General features: G+C 43.4%; 1 protein-coding gene across 4 annotated transcripts; it reads left to right on the plus strand.

Moving 5' to 3' along the window:
* Positions 1-6,028: 6,028 nt before the first annotated feature.
* Positions 6,029-15,609, plus strand: CEBPG (CCAAT enhancer binding protein gamma). 4 transcript variants are annotated; one of them, XM_068527505.1, is made up of 3 exons: positions 6,029-6,115; positions 11,757-11,865; positions 12,077-15,609. In XM_068527505.1, the coding sequence occupies exons 2-3, from the start codon at positions 11,841-11,843 to the stop codon at positions 12,613-12,615; spliced, it is 564 nt and encodes a 187-aa protein (XP_068383606.1). In that variant the 5' UTR covers positions 6,029-6,115; positions 11,757-11,840; the 3' UTR covers positions 12,616-15,609. The 4 variants fall into 4 exon arrangements, with proteins under 4 accessions (XP_068383606.1, XP_068383607.1, XP_068383605.1 ...); XM_068527504.1 differs by lacking the exon at positions 6,029-6,115 and adding an exon at positions 8,899-10,199; XM_068527506.1 differs by lacking the exon at positions 11,757-11,865 and having other exon boundaries at positions 6,037-6,115.
* The last annotated feature ends 1,324 nt before the right edge of the window (positions 15,610-16,933 follow it).

Genomic DNA, 16,933 nt, shown 5'->3' on the forward strand with positions numbered 1-16,933 from the left:
GTGAACTGGTCAGATAATACTTTGTAGAATGCCCTTCTATTGGAATTTGTATGGTGTTTTTCTCATAGTTAGACTACCATGAGTTCTTGGGAGGTCAAGTGCCATTTTCATCTCATTATAGCAACATGGCTTATGTCTAATTGATGTTGACCTTGATCACCTGGCTGAGGCAGTGTTTGTCAGGTTTCTCCACTATAAAATTTCTCTTTATTTTTCCCTTTCATGCTCTGCTCTTCAGAAGGAAGTCACTATGTGCAGCCCATACATAAGGAGTGAAGAATTATTCTCCCCCATCTGAGGGCAGAGCATCTACATAAATTATTTGGAATTCTTCTGCATGGGAGACTCATCTCTTCTCCAACATTTATTTATTTACATCAACATGGACTCTTGGGTATTTCTTTTATACTCTGGGTTATAATTCAATACTACATTAGTTGTTTTCCACTCAAATTGGTATTAGGACTCTTTGGGCATTAGGGGCTCTTCCATTTGCTTCCTATGCCCCTTTGACATGCCATTTTGGACTGAATGTTTGTGTCTTACCCTTCCCCTGCCACATTCATATGTTGAACCCCTGATCCCAAACATGTTGGTATTTAGAGATGGGCATTTGGGCAGTAATTAGGGTTAGATGAGTTCATGGGGACCCTCTCATAATGGGATTAGTGTCTTTATAAGAAGAGACACTGGAGAGCATGTTTCTCTCTCTCCCAGCATCCACACAAAGATCACGTGAGCACACAGTGAGACGGTGGCTGCCTACATACCAAGACAAGAGGCCTTGGAATAAAATCTACCTCGTTGGCACTTTGATCTTGGACTTGCCAGCCTCCAGAACTGTGAGAAAGAAATCTCTGTTGTTTAAGCTACCCAGTCTATGATGCTTTGTTACGGCAGCCTGAGCTAAGACACATACCCTCATTGTTTTGCTTTTTGAGTGCTTCGTTACTTTCTGGCATTGCAAGATGCTCCAGGTTCATCTTGTGTATTTCCTGCGTCAATCCTAGAATCAGCCATTTCTCCAAGGAGCCCAGTTGCTATTACTGGAGAATATTATTAGAAACCAAGAACAGGGTCCTAGGTAGCAAATTCTTTTTGGATGGACAGATTATTTTGTGCCTGCTATGTGCCAGGCACTACGTTAGCTTCTTTTCATGTCAGTTTACTTGATCCTCATAACAATTCTATGAGGAATTTACTGTTAACCCTCTCTACAGATGGGGAACAGATGTTTAGCTAGGTAAATGCTAGCCAGCATCACCTTGTTCTGTCTCCAAAACCCATCACACCGCTATGATGGAGACTGGTATCACATATGTCACAAATAGACAAACCAAAAGACCCTCTGTTTATCTTCAGTTTTGTGCTTCATAGGCACTGGAATAACTTGCATTACAATCAATATGTAACAGGTAATCATTGCTTATTCAGTGGGGTGATGATATAAGAATAAGACCCTCCTAGGCCCACAACATGATACGGATTACCTCTCCTGATATGTACAGATGTCATGCCACTCTTATGAGCACAGATGCATGCAGCTCTCCTCATGTGTGCAGACAGTCTGTACCTAGCTTCATGTGCTCACAAGCTACACACCACAGTACACACCGATCCTTGTGTGCACAGATGACATGTACTACCCTTAAATGTACAGGTGACATGTCTTAACTCACAAAATAATGAAATCCGACACGTGGAAAAGTGCTTTATAATGGACACTCACCCTATTTGCCACCCGTTCAAGTTTAAACTATGTCAGAATTTTCTCTTTCACGCATAGGACCTGCTTATGAAATTTGGGGATGTCCTAAGACAACCGTTTAGCATCTTAGCTGTTATGATTCCAAATAGTGCTTCCAAAGGTAAAATTGGAGGTTTAAATTTTGCCCTCAAGGATGGAGAATCATATGATACAGGAAAGAACAGATCAGACAACCAGAGTGATTAAGGCTCCGTCAGAGAGACCACGGTGTGAGCTGGTGTTTGAAGTGGATATTGATGGATTCGTCTGCTCAGCACTCCCTTTTCCTCTGGAAAGTGCCTCTGCCATCCCATCCATAGCTGCCATGTTAGTACATCGTGACCTGGTCCTGGCCATTTGATCATTCCAGGGAAGAGCACTTGATCCAGCTGGACCAACCCCAGAGTCCTTGCCTAGGACTTTTGTAACAGGAACTTAAAAGGTGAGTGGGCCTTTCTTTAGTGACCAAAGCTTTGAACATTGAGGCTGTTAGTGGCCGTGTGAAGAAAGAATAATGCCCTAAAATCTTTGACCAAATCCTTCTTTATGCTAAGCCTACTCGGGGATGGTTTTCAGTTACTTCCTATCAAAACAGCCCTGGGGCTTCCCTAGTGGCGCAGTGGTTGAGAATCTGCCTGCCAATGCAGGGGACACGGGTTCGAGCCCTGGTCTGGGAAGATCCCACATGCCGCGGAGCAACTAGGCCCGTGAGCCACAACTACTGAGCCTGCGCGTCTGGAGCCTGTGCTCTGCAACAAGAGAGGCCGCGATAGTGAGAGGCCCGCGCACCGCGATGAAGAGTGGCCCCTGCTCGCCGCAACTAAAGAAAGCCCTCGCACAGAAACGAAGACCCAACACAGCCAAAAATAAATAAATAAATAGCGTTCCCTTTTAAAAAAAAAAAGAAACTACAGATAAATAGGCCAGCTTGTACCAGCAAATTAGCCAGTGGACTATAAAAAAAAACAAACAGCCCTAACCAATGCAGAATGATGGCCAATCACTGCCCTGTTATTGCTAATATACCAGAAAACATATTTACTGAGACTCAAACCTGTGACAGACATTATCTCAACTCTCAAAATGCTATATAGCTTTAGTCCAGATCTGTCAAAGGTGGTAAATTTGGTATATTAATTTTTCAGAAATTTTCCAAATACACATTTATGATACCTAAGTATTATCCTAAGTACTTAAGACACATTTAAGATAAATACTTAAGTATGCATAGTAAACATCTATTGATCTGGCTTTCAGACAGTAAGAGATTTCAAATTACTAAACTTTTTCTCCTCTCTGCGGAAAGAAGTGAAATGATAAGATGTGGTAACTAAGGGAATTATTCTAAAAAACGCCTTTTGAGATACCCTAACGAGTCAACATCACCTTCAATATTTTGAATATTTCAGTGCCTGAATCATCAAAGCAATATTAAGCACAGCACGACTTTGTTTTGAAGTGTATTTTAGTCTATTACAATTCTATGGATATAATTTGTTTATAATTCATGTATGAGCATCAAGGTAATAACAGCTAATACTTTTGAGCTCCTACCATGTATCAGTAAGGCAGTGTTCTAGGGCCCTAACTTTTATCAACTCCTTAATCCTCACAACAATTCTATTGGATAGACACTGTTCTCCCCATTTGCAGATGACAAGAGAGGTTAAGTAATTTACCCGAGGTCACACACCAGTAAGAGGTGAAGCTGTGAACAGAACAGCCTGACACTAGAGTCCATACCTGTTAGGTAACTAAGTAGTTAACTGTAGTAGCTCTCAGGTGACTAGCCTATTCAATTAGCAGGAGATCCTACTTCTCAAGTCCTTTGGAGGGGATTTTAATGTACTACTTCTTTACAAATTCTTTGGATTTGCAGACTACGCATCAGGTATCAGTGAGGCAGAGAACCATGCAGGAAATTTTTCTTTGATTATAGTGTCTTGGGTCCCTGTGACTTGCAAGAAACAACAAGGTGGATCTCCTCAAACTAGAGACAGCTCCACCAGGCTCTCCTCATTTCCTTATGGTGAGAGCAAGTCTTTCAGAGGATTCCCATCTCTCTTAGGGTAAGAATCAGAACCCTTCTCAGGCCGCAAGGCCCTGTCCATCTCATCAGTCTCCTCCGGGGCACTGTGCTTCAGCCAAAGAAAGGTGTTTCTCCCATCTCAAGACCTTTAGATAAGACAGTCCCTCTGACTTGAAGGCACATCCACTTCATCTGCACCACCTAGGCAAATCTTACTCGTCTTACAGTGTTTCCGGAACCCACAGACCAGGTTTGATTCCCTTCTTATAATCTCTCGCAGCACCTTGTACTTCCTTCTTGTAAGAGCTGTGAAAATGGTAATCAGAAAATTGTTACTGAATGCCTGTCTCCCTGCCTCTAAGTGTAAGCTCCATGTGGACAGGGACTACTTGTGTTGTTTGTTGCTGATTCCCCACAGCTTAGCACATAGTTGGCACCAAATAAATATTTGTAAACTGAGAAGACAGAATTACCAGCTACCAGCTGAAGACGAAATAAATACTCTAGTCTCCTTGGCATTGACTAATCCGCTGAGTGTGGAAGAAGGCCTGCCCAGACAGACACAGAGAATGCTGGAGCAGCTTGGCAGAGTGGTTAGCAAACCAGGGGATAAATGAACATATCTACACGGTTTTTTGGGGGTTTTTTTTCTATACAATTTTTAAAGTGATTAGGACATGGTGAGGGTAAAATTATAATTTTGTGAGCCACAAAATCGAATCCAGTTTTAATAGTGCTAAAATCTTGATCAAAGAAATTTCAACTCAGAACACCAAGGGCCAAAGTGAAAGAAACGTACTGGTTTGTTTGGTTTTTTTTAATTAATTAATTTATTTTTGGTTGTGTTGGGTCTATCGTTTCTGTGTGAGGGCTTTCTCTAGTTGCAGCAAGCGGGGGCCACTCTTCATCGCGGTGCGGGGGCCTCTCACTATCACGGCCTCTCTTGTTGCGGAGCATAGGCTCCAGACGCGCAGGCTCAGTAGTTGTGGCTCACGGGCCCAGTTGCTCCGCGGCATGTGCGATCTTCCCGGACCAGGGCTCGAACCCGTGTCCCCTGCATTGACAGGCGGATTCTCAACCACTGCACCACCAGGGAAGCCCAAACGTACTGGTTTTGATATTGTGTCATTCTACCAAGTCTGCTTCTGTGGTTATCAGTGTTCACTTTTAGTTGCAGCCCTCTTAATTTTTATATCTTTATTTTTTTCGCAAATGTTTTATCACCTCTTTACTGATTCCTCGAAACCGTCTTATGCGGAGAGGTGGTGCCATGGCCTGGGTGATGAAGAAACGTTTCCTCTTTCAAAGACTCCAGTTTTTAGACGATAAGAATTGCTAAAAAGGAAGCAATCAAACCTGTCTGCCTCCACCCAGCGCGCTGCTTCCCGGTTGTAATACGCTTTCAGATCCTCCTGCGAATCGTCTTAGATAAATAAGGCTGGTTTGCCATCCATTTTTTTGAGTTCACGTCTCTCAATCTGTTCACCTGGAGGACAGCACAAGGGAATTGATCGTGGAAATTCATTTCCCCGTAACCACAGTCTGCACCAGTGCCATCAACACTAATCCTACGTTGGGAAAATTTTGCACCCTTCGTCTTTCAACAAGTTTGCAGCTGCCTTCAGTGTCGTGAGGTCCAGGACTTCTCTCCAGGCTCCCTCCGAGGGGCGCGGGCCGTCGGCGGTGAGGCGACCGTCGGGCACCCCGCGTCCCGGGAGGCGAGTCTGGTGGGCCGTTCCGGGAAAATGTCCCCGGGAGCGACTCCGAGGCGGGGCTCGCCGAGGACGTGGTGAAACCAAAACAGAAATCGATGGTTCAAAACATCACCTCAGCAAATTGTGTTTTCCAAAGACAAGTGTTGCCTTCACGAGGCTACGATTCTCCAATGCGTCCAACTTTCACAGAACCTTTCTCGCAGCGGGTCGCCTACCGCAGGGGTGCCGCCCCGCGCGCTAGGCCGGGGAACCCCGCTCGGTCGCTCCCACCGCCCCCGCCCGCCCCACCGCGCAGTGGGCTACGCCTCCGCCACGTGCCCGCCTCCCGCGGCCAGGCCGCCCGCGATTGGCTGGAGGCGCTGTCCGTCGAGGAGGGAGGGCGCGTCCCCCGCAAGCCGGCGCTCCCATTGGTTATGGCGGCGGCGGTCGCGGCTGCGCGCGCGGCCGCGGCGAGGAGGGGAACCCGGTGGCGCTGGCGGCGGCTGCGGAACGGGCGGAGGCTGCCGGTTTCGTAACCGTCGCTCCTCCTCGCCGACTCGCGGGCCGGGAGGCCTGGGTCGGGCCGCGCCGTGCGGGGCCGCTGGGAGTGGAGGCCGCTTGGGGGCGGGCGGGCTGGAGGCGCAGGTAAGGAGGCCGCGGGCGGGCTGAGGGAGGAGGAGGAGGCCGCGGCGCCGCCGGCCGCTCGCGTGGGCGCGGCCCCGGCCCGAGGAGACCCGGCCCGGCCCTGGGCGGCCGGCTTGCCGGGAAGGCCCCGCGCGGTCCGCGGCGCGGGCGGCGGCCCCGCGCGGCGTCTGATGCAACCTGCCGGCAACACCCGGCGGGGCCGCTGATCTCATCCTTGGCCCCGGCCCAGCGCCGCGGCGCCACCCGCAGACCCCCGCGCTCCCCCAGCGCCCCTGCTGCCGGCCCGGGACGCGATGCGAGCCGGGCTGTGCCCCCTCCAGAACCCGGCCCTCTGTTTATGCAACGTGCAGTGTGACTAGCCAGGCTCGTATTGGCCCCTGGGGATAAAGGGTGTTCCCAGAATAGCAGAAGGTGGACGGTATCTTACTTCAGTGCCACCTGGGGTATTTCCTGCGCCTGCGAAACTGCTCGGTGTCGGGTAATCGAGAATCCTTCTTAGAAGTTAGTCGAGAAGTAGTCAGGGAAGGCGGTCGATTTTTAAATATGTGACTTTACACAAATAATATTGTGCTTCCTTATGGAGCTGTACTTTGAATATCCTTCAGGTGACTGTTGAACACAGGTTGGATGAACGTGCAGCAGCCACGAGTTGACTAGAACAGAGAAGGGCAAAAAATGAAGTGCTTCGTTAGCATGCTTGGAGGGAACACAGTAAGGAAAATTGCCAGTAGAGGTGTCTAGATGGAGAGGATGGAAATGCATGTTTGAGGGGAAGGAGAATCTGTTCTTCCAAGTAAGCTCGTGTGTTTTTATTCTTCAGAAGGTTTAATTGCTGGGCTTTCCTCTGGTCTGAAGTTTGTGCTGTCATCTGGCGTCTTAAAATGTGTCCGTTTCAGAATGGTTTTAACCTTGGTGGGTTACACAAAAATTGGTAGTTCTCTCTCCCAGTGTACACTCACTCAGTTGAATTCTTATTGGAAGAGATTGTCCTTTAATTCAGATAGGCTGTGGGACGCTCAAAGAAACTTTTGAAATAAAATAGTATAAAGGTTTGCTTTACTAAGAAGTTCTGCATCTAAAAGCCCTTGACAGTTAAAAGTTAAAATCTGGTCAGCTGTTACTACTTGAGTAGTATTTGGGATAAGCTATTAAAGTTGATTCACTGTTTTGGAAAAACTTAGTGTAAACAAGGCTAAATAATTACAGGATGCTAATGAGCTGAAGAATTTTTCAGTTCGAGTCCTGCTTCTGGTGGGCACACTTGGCGGATTCAGTCATTTTAATACCTCCCTGAAAAACATAGGTGGAAGCAAAACTTAATTTTTTTTCTCCCAGAATATCTTCTAAATTCTCAAGGTCACATCATGACTGTCAGCAAGGTTGTCTGATCTTGGGCAGGTGGTTTCATCCCTTGGGATTTAAACAGCACCTGGTGAGTCCTAGGTAAAGATAAATAGGACCTCATGGGGCTGAATTTGGTCTTATGGCCTAAGATTGCCTCACCTGATCACAGAAATGGTAAACGCAGGTAGCCACAACTCCAGGTTTATTGTGTATTCTTGGGAGGGGGTGCTTCCATGGGCTCTTATACTGGTAGGTACATTGGTCTCCTGTCTTTTTGGCTTTCCAGACCTATCAGTTAAAAAAGGAAAAAAAAGAAAAGAAAAAAGAATTGAGTATGACTCCCTAATGTATATTTATAAACAATGTGTGTGTATTAGTTTGTGTGTGTTGTTAATGGCACTAAAAGTAGAGTAAAAAGATGACATGAAAAAACAAAAGAACATGCATTTTCTTCTCATACTCCAGTGGACCACTTGTGTACTCCCTGAAGGGATGTACCCTCCTTCATGGACCCCTGCTTTGGGTCATGAAACCAGCAGTGGCAAATAAATAGAAATCCTGCTCATTTGGGTGTTTGTTAATTTTGCTTACCTTCACTTCACTTGTAGTACAGAGTTGTCAGACCCTGGCAACATATGTCTAAGAACTTGAGGTTATGGAAAACATAACTGGGCAAAGTGGAAAATAAAGGTTCTCAACTGATATGAAGCAAAGACCAGACAAGAATGATGTTCACTGTATAGGCTGGGGGCTAGAAGTAGCAAATGTTTTTATTTTCCTGTATACCATTAAGAAAGACCAAGAACTTTAGGTGGTAAGACCATAATATCTTAGTAACAGTCTTGATTTAATTATGGTTGTTATAAGAGATTTTAATGCTAGAGAATCTCATTTTTATGTAAGACATTTGTAAAACTAAATGTTTTCTCTTAGCCTTTTGAGGCTGTATTCAACAAATATTTCTTGAGCACCACCGCTAGATGCTGGGCATATGGTGATAAAGACAGAGTCCTGTCTCTAGCTTAGTCTACAGGGAGGCACACTATCGAGCTGGCATTGACCAAGAAACTGGGGGAACAAATTGGACAGAAGCACAAAGAAAAGAGAACGTGCAGACCATTTAGGGGGCGGATAGTGGTTCAGTATTGAGGTGTGATGTGAAAGGGAGCAGGGGCTGGAGAGAGGGTTAACACCTTGGATTGATCTGTATGCTGGAGCCACAGACGACTTTTCAGTGAGCCGGCGTGACACACTCAGGTTTGAGTGTTAGATTGCTTTGGAGACAGTGGTTGGAGGGAACACTGCTAAAGCAGAGGAGGCTGTGCCCCTGAGAGATGATGTCAGCCTGAGGTAACTCTGTGGCATTGGGATGGAGACAGATACTAGAGGTGCGGTGTTTTAGGGGGGGTGGGGGTGGGTAGAATTGTCAGATACCAGTGATTTGAACAGATTTGGAATAAGGGACAAACATCGGAATATTTTGGAGTGTAGACCTTCGTTGAGGAAATTGGAGTTAAAAATTTATTTGGGGGGGCAGGGGAGGAATATCTGGTTGTACACACGTGAAGAAAATGACAAGAGGGTTAGGAAAATCCTTGAGAGGTTTATTTTCCCAAGTGAAACTTGAGAAAATTTTGATTTTGTTTTACTCATTCTAACGTTTTGAGTTGTCACTGTATCACTGATTTGAATGAACATTACTTGAATTAAGGAACTTGATTTAAAAAATGTTACCCACTCAGTCCATCTTTCTTAAGGTCCATGGTTGATTTGTAACAGTGGCTCTCAAACTTCAGTGTCATCAGAATCACTTGGAGGGCCTGTTAAAACAAGATCGCCCAGCCCTGTTCCTACAGCTCCTGATTCCCAGGTCTGGGGCAGCCCGAGAATTTGCGTTTCTAGCAAGCTGCTGCCGGTTCAGGGACCACACTTTGAGAACCACAGCTTTTCAGGTTTTCTCCTGCTTCCTGCTTGAATGATTCACAGCAAGGAAACAAGGTGCCACTCTGCTTCCTGGAGACTGAACTTTGGAATAGTATTTGTCCACATAGGAGCCAGACTTTCACTTAGGGTTGAATATCCAGATTTGAAATAAACTTATTTTCTTTTTGTGCATTGTAGGTGCTCAGTAAACGTTTGTGGAAGAAACAAAAGCACAGATAACTGTGTAAACTGTAAAATATGTAACTTGTAGAGGCAGCTGTTTTGCTCAGTGTAAAAAACAAAATTGATAATATGTTTGGAGTTGAGTCTTAGACCACTTAGCTCTTTCCTTAGTGGATAGCTCTTCACTTTAAGAGCTACTTTCTTGGCTTGTCTTCGGTTGGAGAACTTAAAAAACAAAAAAAAATTGGAGTTCTTTTTATTATCTCCAAGTTGCCTTTTCTTACATTTTTACCAGTTTGATGATTACTCTTTGTTTTACAAGCCAAAGGACTCATTTTCAAAACCTTACCTACTGTGTTCAGCCTAGTACCTTGAGTCAGACTGAGGTGAAAGAGCCCTTCCCTGTTCTGGTATCTTTGAGAACAAAAATGGGCATGAACATCACTAAGTTTGGAGGCTGTAATAAGAGTTTTTGGTGACTGAAGTTCGTGGTATATTGTCAAAGTCAGAAGGCATTTTACCACTTTACGTTCCTCGTTTGCAGATGGGGAAATCGAGGCTCACAGAGGGAAGGGGTATGTCCAGAGTGAAATGGGGGAAGTCAGAGCCAAGACAAGAACTGACTTCGTTCCTGGTTTGTACTTCTTTGGATCATTGTTATCTCTGAGTTTATTAGAGAGTAGCTTTAAGGACTAAAAACCTAATTGACATATAAAAAATAAAAAAGATAAATAAGATGAACATAATCATGATTGTTGAGACGGTCCCAGGAGACGTGTTAAATCAAACAAGTTCATAAAAATTGAGTAAACACTTTTCACTTCATACCAAATAGATAAGCAATGGTATAGATGGCCTTTAACACTATTAGTGGTAAGTGTAGCCCAAATTATACTGAACTGCCACTTTTTAACTGGAAGAAAAAATAGGCAACATGATAAATTATCAAGGGAAACGTGAAATATCCATTACTGAAGATAGACTTGGAGTAGATATCCATCATGGTTTGGAAGGCAGCTTTTGGTGTTTCCTTAGCACTGCTGTGAGGACAGATGACCGGCTAGCTCAGGGCTGCCTGTGTGGCTTGAAAAACAATGGAAAGTAATGATATATGGCCTTTTTAAAAGCAAAGATTTTTAAAAAGCAGACCAGTAAATGGTGTTTATACAGAAATGCCTGGCTAAAGGTTTGGGTGAAGCTGCTGGTGTTTACTAACTGAGCTTTTCTTAAGAACTGTAAGGTGTACTCATTTGAGGCAGTTCATAATTCTGGCTGCAGGTTTTTTCCCACTGATGCAGTTTTAGCAGTTTTGTGAAAAGAGAACGGGATAGTTTTATGGTTCCTAACACTGCTTTCTCAGTTTCCAAGAGTGCTGTGACTTCTTGGTGGGCACGGTTCACTCAGCTTTAGTCAGTTTGTCTTGAAGTGGCCTCCTGATGATAGGATAGGTCTGCTTTTGACACATCTTGAGGTAGTTGTAGCGAACTGGTTGAATTCATAGTAATGCAAATATGACTAGTTCTGAAACTGTGACTTCATTTCTACGGGCAGCACTGCCGTAATATTTCAGAATTGGCGTTTCCTCTGCGCTCCTTGAGCAGTGTCAAGTGGGTGCAGGCGCTGCAGCTGCTCTGGCCCTTGGTCCAGCCTGAGTCCCAGTGCTTGCACCTCCTTGGATGCATCATCAGGGCTTTTGTTTCTTTCCTTGTGGTTTTAGGCTGACTGTGTTTAGATGTGTTTACTAATTATGTCGAGAATTAAAAAAATACTGTTAGAAGCATGATGGGATGGGGAAGCAAATTGGGTATCTCAGAGCTCCTCAATCTGTGATCCAAGAAACTAACTTAAAAAAATCTCTGTAAACTACTCTCATTTGAGGTCATTAAAAGAAATAAAAACAAGCAAAAAACACCTTTTCAAAATATCCTGTAAAGATTCTTATGCTCCGGGAGAAAAGTCAAGTCCTTGATGACTCAGTCTCTGCATATTAGAGTAAGTACCATGCAGAGATCGTAGTGCAGTACGTCCTGATGAGCTCTGGAGACTGACTGGGCTGGGTGCTCTGCTCCAGGCTTCTATTTTGATTTGAGCCAACAATTGAAACTTTTTCCCTCTTTTATTGCAGGTGTCTCTCCTATCATAATTGAACTCATTGTGTTTAAACCAAACATCTCACATTTCTCTCTTGCAGATTGCCAAGTGCTATTGGTTCATATGTGCTACCTAATTAGTGGTATTCTTTTGTTTTTCCTCCCATTTTTGATAACAAGCACAGATGGGCAGTACCCTCAGGGGTTCAGGTGGGTTGAATTTGGCCGTGTGGTGCGTCTGTATTAACTTACCTCTCTAAATTACATGACTTAGACTTCTGAAACACTGGAGCAGTTGGCAGTTGTCATAGACTTTTCTCAGCATAATCAATTAATACTGGCCTGCCATTAGGTACATGCAAGTTTAATCTTACTTGATCTTGTCATTTCAAATATTTAATGCAATTTATTTTTTAACTAGGTACATGTGAAGATTTCTTGGCAGATCAAACCATTGATCACCTTGTCCTCATTTCTACTTGTTCTGTGTTGACAAGGGAGCGTGCCCAAATGAGCAAGGTATCACAGCAGAACAGTACCCCGGGCGTGAATGGAATAAGTGTCATTCATACTCAGGCTCATGCCAGCGGCTTACAGCAGGTTCCTCAGCTGGTGCCCGCCGGCCCTGGGGGCGGAGGCAAAGCTTTGCCTCCAAGCAAGCAGAGCAAAAAGAGTTTGCCCATGGATCGCAACAGTGACGAGTATCGTCAGCGCAGAGAGAGGAACAACATGGCGGTGAAAAAGAGCCGGTTGAAAAGCAAGCAGAAAGCGCAGGATACGCTGCAGAGAGTGAATCAGCTCAAGGAAGAGAATGAACGGTTGGAAGCAAAAATTAAATTGCTGACTAAGGAATTAAGTGTACTGAAAGATTTATTTCTTGAGCATGCACACAACCTCGCAGATAATGTGCAACCCAGTAGCACTGAAAATACGACAAGTTCTGATAATGCAGGACAGTAGACCTCACCCCTTTCAAACGTCACAACTTGTGGCTTGAACGTTAAAGGTGTGACTACCTACACTACTCGTATCAGCGGCTGAATCTCCATTATTCAAAGATCCATTGAAGGTTGTTTTCAAGGATCAGCACTGAACAGTTGATTAGCTAAAGATGTTAGCCATATAATTTGAATATCTGGTTTTAAATGATAAGGATTTTTGTGGGGATAAAAAACATTTTTAAAGGTATATGGTAAAAAGAAAAAAATGCCCTGGAGCTTGATGTTCTTAATAAATCCTGACTTCCCAAGAAATGTTTCTTTTCTAGGTTGACAAAAGGAATGGGGAACTGGCAAGTCATGCAGAAGGGTCTTGGTTTTAATGGATATGGTTAATTGGATGAAAGAAAGTTGAATGCCATCTCTGTTCATCTATGTGTGACTTTTTTCTAAATTATGTATTAAAAATGCTTACAGCTATAGAAACCAATCACTTTATAATTTGGAGTGATTTTATGTATAGCATAAACCTTGTTGTAGCATAATTAGTACCGTTTTCCCCAGCAAGTACAAGTTTTTGAATAGTGATGTCAGGTTAAGTAAAGAAACCCCATTGCATTTTAAAGGCAGTGTGCAGCCAACTGGCTTAAAAATATAAATAGCATTTAGTAAGCAAATAGGTTTTTTAAAAGTAAAAGCAAAGCATTTGGGATACCTTTGGGTTATTGCATTGGCATTATTTTGTTAAAATTAAAAAAACAACTCAGTGGTTTAGAGAAACTTATGTACCAAAATTTTAGTTTCTGCAGATGCTAGTAAAGTAAGCATTTTTTTTTTAACATAACCATTTGGACAGCCAAGTTAGTAAACAAAACGTCTTAACAGTTTATGGCCACACAGGTTACTGATTAGGATTTTGAATATTAATTTCAGCAGGTAGTTTCTCCTGTGTTCAAATACACTGCAGTGGGGCCGTGGTTTTTAAAAGCAAAAACTTCTTGTGAACGATCACTTGGTATTTGATCTTAAACAACTGATTATTAGAAAAATACGTCATCAACTCCATGCCATTTCCCAAAATAATAGTCTAAGAAAACTTGGAAGTGTAAGGTTTAACCTTTAATTTATTTCACTTAAACACATCGTTTTATATTGTTTTTGCGACATTTTCTAGTTAGTGGGCTGTTCTTCCAGACTTTTGTACCACTTTTTATTCATTTGTATGCATTTATGTCCCATAAATTATTTTAGCAAGAAAATACTGATAAAACTCAGGATATTGACATTTTTGTTAAGACTAAAAAGTGGCAGTCACTGAAGATGGAAATCTCTAGGGTCTGGCTTATATAAATGTTGGTAGTTTTGATTGTCCTTGTTGACTTTTTTTTTTTTTTAAGAACAATTCTAGCTCAAATTTGTGTTTTTCTCTTTTTTTGGTTTTTGTTTTTGGGCGACCTAGGCTGGTGACAAGAGACTGAGTCACATCAGATTAAAAAGTTACCAGGTATCTTATTTGAACATGGTCATTTTGGGCCACATTGTTGTTTCATACTAGGACCTGGGACAGTGTAACCAGGATGTAACTCCAGTTGCACCCTTGGGTTGGTGGAAGAGTGCTGTCTGTGCCCTTCTGGGCGGAAGAAGACATCACAGTGCCCTGCAACTCAGCAAAGCCATTATTAAAGGCCAAGAGTCCCTTCTGCATGTGACAAGAGCCCTGTATTGTTCCATGAGAGCGACTGTCCCAGGACGGTTAACTCCCTACAGATCCAGGAGACAGGATAGGGCTTCCTATTAGGGTCCAACATCGGTTTACTGTGGTTGGAGTATGGATCTACTTGTAGGTTGATAGATGTTTTAAATGACTAACTAGGAGATACCCACAGAATCCTACTGAATCTTTAATAGCACCTCATTGGAGATGCAGTTAGGTCACTTGAATCTTTAAGCACCTGTAAGAGGTGCTACAGACATTTTTAATCTCTTATTTACTAAACAATATCTTTCAGAAATGGTTGTCCCCATGGAATTTATTGTTACCAATTATATGAATTGACTTAACTATCTTGGAAAAGAAGCTTTAGGGAAATCATCAGGTATGTACTCAATTATTTCAACTAAGAAAATAAGATTGTACCTTTTGGAAAAATTCAAGCTTTCCTTTTACCTATGCAAATTAAAACTAGCACCAGCAGTCATGCTTAGAACAGAAATGTTAACCATTGTCTTGACTATCTCACTGAAGTGTTTGGGAATGAAAGTTGTTAGTTGGATAGATTTATCAGTATAAAATGGAGGGAAACCAAGTACGGGGAATGGGTAAGTTTGGGAATTGTATATGACTTCTGTAACTTTTGTCCTGTAGGTTACATATGAACCATTAGGATATGATCTGCCTTTGCTGGCAGGTCTAGTGGTTTAGGAATTAGGCTTTAGTATAAATTTCTAGCTGCATGTGAGTCTTCCGGGATGGGTGTTTTCTGACAGGTCTTGGCTGCAGGTGGTGCGATCCAACAGTTCTTCCTGCTGTCCGGCCCCTTTTAGTTACTGGGATGTGAGCTCAGATACTTTGGACGTTCTTACCAAGAAGTAGTAAAATTTTAATAAAATATGACCAGATCTTTGAAATTCAGGTCACGAGTGTGAAATTCTCAAATTTACATAAAGAAGTAGAAGTATGTACAATTTAATGTTTGGTGTTACAACAAAGGAAATCGTAGCAGCTTTTGATGTTTCTTAATCCCCCTTAGAGGGCTTGAAACCTTGTACCTGAACAACCCAGTTGAAACACTCGAGTGTTTTTGATGCCTTAGAAATAGGAAAAAATTTTGTTTGACAAAAGCTAGGAAGGAAGAAAGTCCGTCCTATAGCTGTTAGATCTGCCTCTCAGGAAAAAGTACTTGTTCTTTTTGTTCCTGGCTTTCCTCAGTTTGTGAGATTACTCTATTTTTTTAAATATAATTTTATTTCTTTCAATGAATTTGAAATAAAAAAAAACTTTGGAATAATGACTGTATTTCATTGTGGGTTTCTTTATGTTAGATACCAAGAATGTAGTGCAAATGTTAACCAGCTCTGAGGAGCAGGCAGATGCCCCGCTGCCTTTCTGTTCCCAGCCCAGGGCAGGGGTGAGGTGGGCGTGGGGGCAGGCGGAGGCGCTGTCGTCCCAGGTCTAGACTTCCCTTAATGATAGGAACCTAGTTTTCTCTGAATTTAGAGTGCCTTTCAGTAATATTCTTTGTCCCCTAGTCTAATGTAGAAATGTATACCAGAATAGAAGAAGCAATAACTCGCATCCTGCTTAGACACCTGACGTCTCAGAGCGTGGTCTCCACCTACAGAGTGGTAGGAAATAAGTTCTGAGGCTTTGAGGTCGACGGAATGTCAAAGTAAGGCCTTTCCCCTAACAGTACAGTTTATAGTATGCGTGTCGTCTTCGTTTACACGATGCCATAGGGTGTCTGTCGAAACAAATTCATACATAAGAGTCTGAGAAGCTGATTTGAGTGTTTCAAGGGAAAGTGCCATAGATACTTGTCTTCTATGATCCTTCAGTTACTTTCATGTCGTGGGAAATAGATTTCTACTTATTGCATCTTAATGAAAATTGTAGTACAGTAATTATTTCTGTGGGTAATGTGTCCCATTTCATTTTTATGAATTAGCTGTAAGTTAAAATCCAATAACTTGTCAGGGAATTTTATATCGACATGATTGTGAGGGTGCTAGCTCTTTTTCAATAAAAGCACTTCAGACCTACTGCTCTTTGGTTGGCTGCCTGTGAGTATCTGAAGAGTTCATATGTGTTTTACACGTACTCAAAGGAGAGCAGCAACCCTGAATATCCTTTGACTGCAACATCCCACTCCTCCCAGAGCTGTAGACCTGAAGGTTATGCAGGGGTGTCCAGAGAACCGGGCTCGAGGCTGTCACACATCACACTTTTCTGCAGCCCAGGTACCAGATTCTTGTTTCCTCTGAAGCAGCTGTTGGAGCCAGATGCCTTTGTACATCACCACCTTTCAGTTCTGCCTCCTAAATGAATCTTGTGACGTTTGCTTCACCTCCCCTTCCCCACCTTCTGCAGAGCCATCACCCTCTTTTGCCTGGCTTCTGTCTCCCTGGACTGTTGCATGCTCTCCAGAACCTTCGTGGTTCCCCAGTGCACTCCGGGTGAGACCCAGTCTCCCTGGGATGTGGCTCTGTTTGCTCTCGCTGCCTTCATTCCCCTCCACTCTCCCGCATCACTTTGCTTTGGCTGCAGGGCTTTTCTCAGCACTTTTTAGCTCAGGGCCGGCTGCCTTAGGACAGCTCTTTACATCTGGAATGCTTCATCTCCT

The sequence above is a fragment of the Eschrichtius robustus genome, chromosome 19, assembly GCF_028021215.1.
Source record: "Eschrichtius robustus isolate mEscRob2 chromosome 19, mEscRob2.pri, whole genome shotgun sequence".
Lineage (NCBI taxonomy): Eukaryota > Metazoa > Chordata > Mammalia > Artiodactyla > Eschrichtiidae > Eschrichtius > Eschrichtius robustus.

Bases quoted from the DNA above. Each gene is read 5' to 3' on its own strand.
- CEBPG (XM_068527503.1), top strand. From the start codon at position 10,157: ATGGGGGAAGTCAGAGCCAAGACAAGAACTGACTTCGTTCCTG. The intron at 10,200-12,076 runs GTTTGTACTTCT...TTTTTTAACTAG, and splicing joins AAGAACTGACTTCGTTCCTG to GTACATGTGAAGATTTCTTG.